An 11,211-nucleotide genomic window follows, 5' to 3' on the forward strand; every position below is an offset into this window, starting at 1 on the left:
TCTAGTGATACTGGCAGGGCAAACTTGGGATCAATGCAAGTTATTATAAGACAGAAATTTATTGTGTTGTACAACAAGCAAAGTTTAAATTTACAGCTGTATTTGAATGGTAAAAATGTCTATATGAACTCTTATGGACAGGACATTTTTATCCTAATGTAATCATTTTGCTGATGATGGTAAGCTTTCTGTTACTACGTTTGTGTCATTCAGACATTATTATTAGGCCATAAAAATGTATTTCTATATATTTTTTTTATTATTATTGTGTGGATAGGTTTCCAAAAAGGAATCTTTCACAGCTAACAACAACACACTCTAGTGGTGTGAGACTGTTAATACAGGCTTGAATATACCCTATTAATTTACAAAGCATTGATAGAAGTGTGAAATATAGCTAAAAGCCTAAATAATAATAATAATAAAAAAAAAAATTACTGACGCTATTATTGTTTTAATAGTGTGGTTCCATGTAGATTATATGATTTAGGCCTACCTATATTAGCATTGTATCACAAGCTCTCTGCAGTTGTTTATATTACTAATTATAAGAAATCACAATCAAATTAGATTAACTGATTTAACTGCTAGGTTAAACTGTAAAAACTAAGTCTTTGTTTGGCCATAAGATCTGTGAATTAACAGAGAGTTTACTAAAGCCTCTAAATGTTAAGGCCTCCTCCAATCCATCAACCTGAAACACATTTCTGCAGAATGTGAGTAGGCCTATGGCACGGTGATGAGGGATAGTGAGAACCCAGACAAACTCTCCAATAACCCGTCATAAAAAAAAAAAAAGCTTGAAGATTATATGGCCATCGGGATCAAGGCAAAGAGAAATGAGTAACGAGACTTCAAATATTAGCAATATATTCATTTGAAGAATGGAGCGCAAGATATGCTTTTTACATATTTGCAAGACTGGCCATAAATCAGCCCCTGTTTTAAAAATGTTTGAAATCTTTGCACGGCACTGGTTTCATTTCCCAAAACAGACACTTTCCATTAACAGCTGACTGGCACTGTAACAGCACTGAGTTTCTGAATATACTGAATGCCTGTTTGATCAGTCCACCGCTGACTGATTCACCTGCTCACACGAGAGAACACGAACCATTGCAAATAGGCTACCTTGAGCAGATTAATACTTTGTTATAGCCTAAAGTTGATTGTTCATAAAACTCATAAAATTAAATTCGAAACGGAGATCACTAAAAGTAACGATAACCTGCAGTTCCGTCAGAAGATTCAGTAACAACTCTGTTTGATTCAGTGAGTCCATTCAGTGTTGGAATCAGTTGGTTTGCACTATTGATTCTGAGCGCGCATCAAACTGCCACGTGATTTCAGTAAACCAGGCTTCGTTACGTCATAAGTGTTACCAAATTTTTCAATATTTCAATAACGATTTCCTTAACAAAAAGGAAGAGGTTTATGCACGATGGGCTGAGTTTTCGCATTTTCACCGCACTGACCAACAGGCGTCACTAGCGCATGGCGTTTCAAGCGAGTGAATCGTAACTGGTTCAATTGATTCAAAGTTTCGGAAAGCTTAATTTCTCCCATACTCTTATGAGTAATTTGCTCTCTAATTGGACTGCACTTGTTGCGCTGTTTTGCATGCGTGCAACTCGCGAAGGAGATACAGTAGAAAGACGTGATTTTTACCATTATTTCGTGGTAACTTATCTTTTTATCTCATTACATTTAATTCAGGCTGGAAACGCACAACTCGGATAGAACGATCCCTTGCCGTGACTCTGTAGAATAGATTCGAGGAGTACAGGAAACGATTGTGCCTCCTCAGAACTCTGCCCTATTAAGTAGCTACAGGTGGAGATTTACTATATTCAGACATACAGTAAATGGATAAAAGTAAGCCCTCAGTTAATCAATTTATATGAAACAGAGTAAAATAAATGAGTGAAAATATTTCAGAGCTTCGAAAAAATGTCTGAGCTTCAAAAAAAATATTAGGCTATTTATTACTGTCTTGTTTGATTTCCTTATCTGCTGACTGTGTCTTGATTCTTACAACTTTAACAACTTTTTCAGGAAGGTTCTAAAGCAACTTTCCTTAGTTTCATTTAGAGTTTAAACTTGATGCACTACAATAACTAAAACTTAAAATATACATAGGTCACATGACGTATGAGTTTTTTTTTTTCTTTTACAGAAATTTTTTAAATAAATGTTGCATAATGTCTACTTTTTCATTTATAGTGTCTTGTATTTATGTTCATTATGTACAAAACCATAGTTTAATCACAGCAAATTATTCCCTTTTATTGCTAAACTTGCAGACAGTTTAAACATGTTAAAGTAGCAAGTTATTACAACAAAGTACAAATATGGCAGATATTTTGTGTCAGTTTAAACCAAATTTGCTCCTGGCTTCGCTTCCCTTATACTCACATATCTCAGTAACAAATCATCTTGTAATTTACTGTCTTATTTCTTCCTGTTAAAGCCATTCAGATTCAAGCACTCACACATTGTTGGACCTGAATGATGGTACGGCTTGTGTTGTCCACTTACCAAATTCTCAGCATCAGGTGGGCCGTCTGCAGTACATGGTGGACCAAAATAGGTCTGTTCTCAAAAACACACCTGGTTTCCAGCTGCTCATATTCTTGACCCTTTCTTTCTCCAAAAAATAAAAAATAATAAAAAAACAACATCAGTGGCATTGAGAGTGCCCTGCTCCTATAGGCAATTTAAAACTTCGAAAAATAAAACATGAAAAAAATTAAAAATCAAAAAAATTAAAAATCAGAAATACTGCCTTAGCAACCAACTGAAATAAATTAGTTTAAATTGAAGAAAAATGACTAAAACGTAAACTAAAATTAAAAGGGAAATTGAAATATAAAATAATGTAAGCTTCAAAATATCAATAAATATATAAATAATATTAAAATAACACTATTGTAGTATATAAATACATTCCCCTTCCCTTATAAATAAATTCCCCTTCTTACCTTTGTTTTTCTTTTGCTGTATTTTTTATTCTGATTCTGAAAGGGAAAAAATGCATTTTATTTATACCTGCTCTTTTGTTATTTTAACGTTTTAAAGCCTTTATTGTTTGCACTTTCATGTCTTCGTTTTCTGTCTCTGTCATGTCTATTTATAACCTTTGTGTAAAATCTCAGAAGCCTTTAAAATCTCAGAATATGCTCCCTTGTAAGTACTATTCACATTTTGAAGATTTCCACACCAGTGACAGCTTTTGTACCCCACCCCCTTTTTTTTGGATAGTGTACATACATAAACCTGCCTTGCCTCATCACTCTGTATAGCATCATGGTCTGTTTTTGTTTTCAGTTTTAAATTTATGATTTGGTTCATGAAAAAACAGCACTGTTTTATTACAATCCAACTAACTCTGCAATGACGTCATGATTTCCTGACATGCTTCTGCTCGATTTGATTTTCAGTGGTGATGCATCTGTGTAATATTATGGCCTAATAATAATATTGGTTCCTGTTCTGTATTACTGACCAGTGCACTAGCATTACAATAGGAGCAGTGAGTTTTACGCTGAAAAAAATTTTGGAGTAACACCTTATCTATTATTACTAATAATAAAAACATAACATTATACAAGTAATTTAGTACCTCTTTCTTTAAGGCCACGTTCCACTAGACTTCAGAATGGCTACTTTAATTTCTCACCTGAACAGACATTAAATTACAATCAGCTACATACTTGAATTAGGCATAAGAACAGCTGCTCACTGGTTATATAAAAACATAATACAGTCTATTGTCACTTTTTTCCGAAAACTGAAGCACTGATAGAAGTAGTATTTTTAGCAATAGTTAAACAGTGACCTTGCACAACTATAAAAAATAAATAAATAAACAAATCAAAATAAACCCTAAACAAAAGGAAGGGACAGTGTAATGCCATTTGTCTCCATGTGGTGGAGGGATTGGATTATGATTAGTTACAGTGTGATGCATTGGTGGACAGGACGCTACTGGACAGACCTTGATTTGGTTTGAGGGCATGGGAAAATGTAAAAATAATAATAATTTTAAATTTTTAAATTATTTAGTACACAAATATCCTTACACCTTTTAAATTATAATAGCTCATAAATGTAAAATAAAAATAAAAACACTTGTAACACGTATTTAAAAAAGCAAAATATAATACACCAATTTTCTTCCACACACTCTTTTATTTGTAAATAATAAAAATGAACTCTTGAATATAAAACATACACATTATTTGAGCCACGTCTGCTGTACAAACAAGAAATGTTGCAGTGAATACTTTCAATTTTGTTTCAGTGGAACACACGAACTGTAAACAATCAGTATCCTTGAATAATACTGACAAAGTAAATAAGTCTGCCGTAACCAGACATATAAAGTAAACTTCTCATTGAAACGAGGATTCGTGAGCATTTTTTCTAATGCAACAAATCAATAGAGGTCCAAATTTCTCTTGTCAGATTGGGCATCACTAAAATAAAACTTTGGAGGCATCCCTTCTTCCGCTCAGCAGAACCAAGAGACAGAGCACTGATCCATTAACTTGAATGGGGCCGCTTTGTAAATATAAGTAAACTTCTTTGCAGACTCATATTTACAATATATGCATGTACGTAAGTGATGTTTACTTGATACACTCTGTTTCAATATCGATATATCTCTAAGTCATTGTGATTTTCATAATTATATTCCATATACATATAGCTCTAGTTTTTATACAGATTATCTACCTTAGTTTTAGCCCCACAGTAGTACAGACTACAGTGAACACCAACATCTTCAATAAAATAGGGCCTTGTGTTTGCTCAGTACTACAGTACAGCACTTATTTATCCATTCAGGGTTAAAAAAAAAAGAAAAAGAAAAGGAAATCAAACAATTCAAAAATTCTTATAGACATTCAGCCCCAAAATAAGGCCTGTGTGTATGGCTGAACCCGGTCAAATGCCCACACATGGAATGAATGGCTTCGTTTTATTTGATAATCTATTTATATCAAGTACAAGCAAACTGTACAAGTACATGCAACATACAAGCTGGCCTACAGTTTGTGGAACTAACACACACTTATTGTAGCCTCTTTTTTTTCTCATCTGTCTTGTTTTACAAAATGTGCATGCAACTTGGAACAGTTCCAGATTCATGCTGTTCCCCTCGTTGGTGGCGTCTGTTCCCCTTGTTGGAACGTCTCACTGTCACATTCAAAATGTGATCCTCGGGGGGGGGATCTGTGAGATTGGTTTTATAATCAACTAAACTGATGACAAACTACTAAAAATAGGAAGCTTCCGATTTCGGCCTCTTTTTTGTATTACTTTTAATCCCCAAAAGCTTGAACTTTTTCTCTTTTTTTGTTCAAAAATCAAGCATTTGTGCTTGCATTAAAATAATGTAAACTCTAGTCGGGTAGAAATTCTAATATCGGTATGTACAGGTCCTTTACCAAACGGAATAGAATTAAAAGTGCTTGGAAATGCCTGTAAGATATGATTTGTGATCGCGTGAAACCTGGAAATCGAACGTGTTAGTGAGCTAATGTTTCCTGTTAAATAGTAGTGGCAGCTTCTTACAGACCCGGTGAATCGAATAGAAATGGTTTTGTGTCTTCCATGAAACTCGTATGACACAAATGTCCGAAAACATGAAGCATGTTTTCACATTCTTCAAAATGTGCCTATTTACCAAATCAACATTAACGTGAAAAGGCAAAGCAGTCAGTGGAGACTGCTGTAAACAGACTTAAAAGATTCTCAAGCGTCTCCCTGCCTTCTTAGACGCAAACGCACACTCTCGCACACACACACACACGCCACAGTCAAACAATCTGAGTTTGAGTTCTTGCCAGACCTGCACACGGCGGGGCCTAGGATGCAGTATCCGTGATGCAGAGAGGAAACTCTCTGAGAAGACTAAATCTTGACCTTTAACCTTCGACCTCTGGTCTGTCAGCAGAGGGGCTTCCTGAAAGTGCAATATAGAGGAGGGGCAGTGCTGTCCTCTCACTCTCACCAACACGTGAGAAAATAAATGCGCTGACTGACCAGAGCAATCTAGGCTACCGGCGCCACTGTAGGCTCCGCTTCCTGTCAGACAAAGCGGGATCGTGTTTCGGCTGCCTCTCCCTTCCTTCTCTTTTTTTATTTGGGCCGAATCGTCATCTCAGCCACAAAACATGCAGTAAAGGAGCAGAGTGGATCAAAGGAAATCTCTACAACCCAAAGATCAAAAGTAAAAAAGAGAAGTGATTGTCAGGCTTCAGCAAAGCTTTGATCATGATTCTGTCCATCTGTCTCTTTATCTGCCGATCTAGTTCTGATTGTTGCCTCGGGTCACTGGTCCACTGGGTCGTGTGTTTCCTGTCCATTCACTAGGACCTGATGCCTGGCGGCCCTGAAGAGTCCAGCGAGGTCTGGGAAGCGCGACGAGTGAGAGGAGCTAACGTTGGGTCGACCAATGATGAAGGGGGAAACAGTCTGTACCAACCGATCACTGTGCTAGAAAGATCCAGCTCCTCTAAAAGAATCTGGGCGACTCCCATGAAACATTTATGGTCCATGCGGCCATAATCTCCCCAGACTATTACCTGAAGACACATTGGGTGGTCAGTACACACAGATGTTGGACTTTGGAGGCATATTTTGGAAGCAAACAAATGAAATTCGCTTCCTACCTGGAGAACTTTACCCTGCGGACTTTCCTCAAACAGCAGCGATTGCTGATACAAGGGATCAAGCGTTTTCCGTGCAATCTTAGTTTTCTTTTTGGCTTTGCACGCTCCGTTTTCCAGCAAATAGACCTTGACATAGGGAGCTGTGAACAGTAGACGTAGTGCTTAACTACGGTTGTTCAGGCAATTATATTTACAATTAGTACAATGTATTAATTATCAAGTTTTTGGGATGTAATCACTTCATTAATAAACTTTAAATCACATTTCCATTAAGCACTTTAAAAACTACAAATACACTACTGTTTGATTTTTTTTTTTTAATTGTCTCTCATACTGACCAAGGGTGCATTTATTTGATAAAAAAATATAGTAAAATAGTAATGTTGTCAAATATTACTATTTTAAATAACTGTTTCTATTTCAATATATATTTATATTCTAGTTTTCAGTTTCACATGATGTAAATGTATTTACAGTGCCTTTTGATCAATGCGTCCTTGCTGTATGAAAGTATTAATTCTATATTTAAAAAAAAAATCTTACTGACCATTTATGAATGGTCATAAATGGTTACATGCTTACATAAAAAAAAGAAAAAAATTGGTGCACTTAAAACTGATTAATTTACTCATTACTCATACAAATAAGAGTGTTTACATAATGAGTAGAAGACATATAATGAATTCTTGATCGATATTCCCTATTATACACTGCTAATTAAGATTACTGTATGTATTGTTGGCACTCTCTCACCCGGCAGCGATTTGGAACCTGGTTTAGATGTAAGACCACGGGCCCTGATAACCTCCACTTCCAGCTGCCCTTTCTTGTCCATTAGTCCAATCTGAACATCTCCTATAAAAAAAAAAAAAAAAAAAAAAAAAAAAAGTGTTTTAAAGTTTTCCATGGCATCAAATTCAACTGAGACAGATTTTAGTCAGTACATACATGAAGATGTTTACTTACCCATAGCAGGCGTGGCAAGTGTTTGTCTACCCACTAGCTGAGCAGGGCCAAGACCATCTAGGAAGTCACTGAACTGGCTGTCGGCCCCTAACCTCATCCCTGAGAAGATCAGACTGAGACATACACAGGTTATCAGATAGACAAATGAATGGTTAGATATCAACTCTAAGGCAGCAATTCAAATAAAAGTTACAGTAAATTTCTTGCTATCTTCAGCCATTCTTAAATACTTTTTTTGTCATAAATCAATAGAAATTAAAAAATAAATCTTTGTACAGTAGAGTAGATACCAACATATGAAAACAAACAAGACCCTATAAAACAATTTGTTTATTTGGATGAATGCTAAGTAGGCTTATCCAGAATGAATAAGCCTATGTAAGCCTATGTAAACCCTGTCCTGCGTTAAGGCCCCTCTTAATACACTCAATAATTCCTTTGAGACCAGTGCAATTTCCATGACCTAACTCCAGCAGGAATGTCTGAGGGACGTGCCAGCCCATGTCGTGCTACCATATGAACAGTCTTGTGTGATTTCATACTATTTAAAACACGTTCACGTGACATAAGCCTTAAGTCACACTCTGTGAAGTGACATGGTGACCAAACGCTGCTCTGAAGCCACAAAGGGAAGAGCGGCTGCCGTTCTCTATGGAGCTACAGACCCTGCCAAGACCCCTCTCTGAAGATGATGGATATTTTAATTATTATAGGGGAGTACCGCTTGCCATCTGGCTCCAAAAATGGAGCTGAGAAAGTAGTGGACACAGCATTACATTAGCTCTGTAAATCAGACTGTTTCTATTAGCTTATCCTTATGGTTTTTCCAAATAAATCTAGAAGAGAAGCTCATGACACACAGCCTGTTGAGAGACTACTTATGTATTAGTGATGGGTTTGCAGCGAATGCATAAAAACACCAGAGACAAGACAGTGTGAGCTGGGAAGCAGGTCAGCTTCGGGTAAAATAGCAGAAATTAGGACGGGTTCCATTATACATCATAATACACACAGTATGCTACCATTCAGCATTTTTTTTTAAGAAGTTATGCTCACAAGGCTGTGTTTATTTGATTAAAAATATATTAAAGTAACACTGTGGGAATTATTACTATTTAAAATAAGCTGTTTTCCATTCAAATATTTTTACATATAATTTATTCCTGTATGCAAAAAAGGGCTCTAGATACTAACTTGCCCTCAGAGCTGTAACTGTTCATGCTGCCGTCAGTGGACTCTCGACTGGCTTGGCGAGCCATGACATTGCGGGGATACTCCACTGCCATTCCCGTCTCCTGACTGCGCTGGATCTGACTGGATCCCTTTGCTTTCTTGTTGGCTGCTTCTGTGGATGGAAGAAAAGATTTACAGAGATTTACAATACAATTTTTTTTAATGATTACTAGATCAGTACCATGATATTATAAAGAAGGATTCTTTTGAATTGTTGCAGGTCTAATACAAAAAAAATATATATTTTTGCATGGTTTTATATTTTATATTCACGTTTGTGTGTGTGTGTGTGTGTGTGTGTGTGTGTGTGTGTGTTAAGTAAGTTTGGGTACTATTCTTACAACTGGAGAGTTCTTCACTCAAAGAAAAATATTGCGATCTAATACAAAGCTCTTCACCCCTGGTGAGTGTAACATCTCCTTCTGAACGTCATGGGGCAACATCTGTACTATTTATGGCCCTTTTGATGGATTACAGATCCTTTGAAAATGTCAACGACTGAGGTGGCTCACAGAGGTGCTGTCATCCCAGTTGTTTGAGTAAAAAATGTAGCAGAGAGATTTATCTCTTCACTCATTGTGTTCACTTTTATCAAACCACCATCAGTGGCTTATTCTGACAAAATTTACAGACAAAAAAATGTCCAAGGATTGTCATTAACAGACTTGCATGCCTATATTATTTGAGGAAACAGAAAAATACTGTCAGAGCAGAAAATAACTGAAGATGCTAATGCTAAACAGCAGCACTAATCTACGGAATACAACACAAGAGGTTCAGCTTGTGTCCAAACCACATGCTCTGACTGTAGCAGTCCACAATATGTTTTAAAAGAGAATTGAATTTGGGGGTTATTGCGAAATTAATTAAATGCAATTTTTAAATGTAAATAAAAATAAATGTAGTCTTGGAGAGTATAAAACAAACTGACCAACACTAAACTTTTGAATGGTAGTGTCAATATACTGTTAATACATGTTTATGCAATACATTAACTATGTTGATTTATACAACTTAAAAATTTAAAATGTATTAGTATATGCATAAATTACCATGAATTTAAATTAGTAAATGCTTTAAAATAATTGTTGTTGGTTATTTCTTAATACCTAATGCTTTAAATCATGTAAACAGATTTAGAAAGTGTTACGGTAATCTTATTTTTAGTTTTGGCTATGGTTGTGAATGGATGAGGCTGGTGCAGTGGGCAGAGCGTGGAACAGCTGTTACAGAGCAGCGGAGCTCTTTAAAATGCTGATTTATCACAGCTTTGCAACTTTTCCTGATTTATCTTCTGATGGGCCTTTTAAGATATTATCCAGGCGCTTGGCAGACAGCGGTGCCAAAAAAACTTCTTTTGCCATCCTTTTTGAATTTGTTTCTTTTTTCAGCAGTCCATTTATTAAACTATAAACAGACAGTGCTTAAAATATGAGATTTTAGAGGGTATCAGATACAACTTCAAAGGCATTTATCTACATTACATCTGATAGGAATTCAGGGTTGATCTGCACCTGACACAATGAACTTCTGCCAGTGCTAACATGCTGCCATTCATATTTCCAGCCTGAGGTTTCAGCTCCCACAGACTGAAGACACATGCTACTTTAAGAAGTGAAACAGGGTAGAGAGAGACCTGATACATAGATCCACCAGACAAGGATGACCCCAGAAAAAGAGGAAACTGATAAGAGATAGCAATCTAAGTAAAACAGGAAGACTAAAAATAAAAACATCCAACAGTCTTGGCAAATGGTCTGAATTGATGGAGTTTTAAAGAAATTGCTTATTATAATTATGATTCCCTACTGCTTTTGGCCCGGATGACACTTATGTAATTTAAATAAATATCTTTTTATTGTTACTAAAGCATTTTTTGCCATAATAATTGCTGATTTTAGCTTTTGCACCAGTAGAGGGCGCCTCAGGCTACACTAAATGAGCCAATGAAACTCATTGGCATCCTGTATCTCTTCTCTGGTGTTTAAACGAGTATAAAAGTTATATTTCAAACAATCCTTTTTTTAAGGTTTAACCCTGACACTGTCCGTATTAGGAAACAATGTGACTTGAGCTGACAGTGATATCTAAACAATGAGTTTTAATGGGAATAAAGGCCTCGTCAAAGGCCCTATATGGTATGTGAAGCAGCGAGCAGCATGTCTTGAATTTCAGTACTTTATTTTATTAGGTACAATACTTGATCTATATCATCATCCAAGCTATATGCCATTGTTGTATAGAAATCAGAGCTTTTAACTGAAAAAATACAAAGGAATTGACAAGGTGTGAATATGTGATTGGCTGGAAGTGTCTGACCTGTCTGACTGAGCTG

General features: G+C 36.1%; 1 protein-coding gene across 8 annotated transcripts in view; it reads right to left on the bottom strand.

Moving 5' to 3' along the window:
• Positions 1-4,171: 4,171 nt before the first annotated feature.
• LOC109095873 (regulating synaptic membrane exocytosis protein 1-like) overlaps positions 4,172-11,211 on the bottom strand; it is a 73,760-nt gene continuing 66,720 nt past the window's right edge. For 7 of the 8 annotated variants that reach the window (XM_042737011.1, XM_042737010.1, XM_042737009.1 and 4 more), the window contains 6 exons: positions 11,196-11,211; positions 8,838-8,988; positions 7,644-7,756; positions 7,431-7,532; positions 6,678-6,817; positions 4,172-6,590 (listed from right to left, as the gene is read on the bottom strand). The exon at positions 11,196-11,211 is cut by the window's right edge and continues 205 nt beyond it. In XM_042737011.1, coding sequence (XP_042592945.1) covers positions 6,375-6,590; positions 6,678-6,817; positions 7,431-7,532; positions 7,644-7,756; positions 8,838-8,988; positions 11,196-11,211 — 738 coding nt within the window. In that variant the 3' untranslated portion in view covers positions 4,172-6,374. Of the gene's footprint in view, positions 6,591-6,677; positions 6,818-7,430; positions 7,533-7,643; positions 7,757-8,837; positions 8,989-11,195 lie in introns of those variants that run through there. The other variant, XR_006156279.1, reaches the window with a different exon arrangement.

This window comes from Cyprinus carpio, chromosome B13, assembly GCF_018340385.1.
Source record: "Cyprinus carpio isolate SPL01 chromosome B13, ASM1834038v1, whole genome shotgun sequence".
Taxonomy (NCBI): Eukaryota; Metazoa; Chordata; class Actinopteri; order Cypriniformes; family Cyprinidae; genus Cyprinus; species Cyprinus carpio.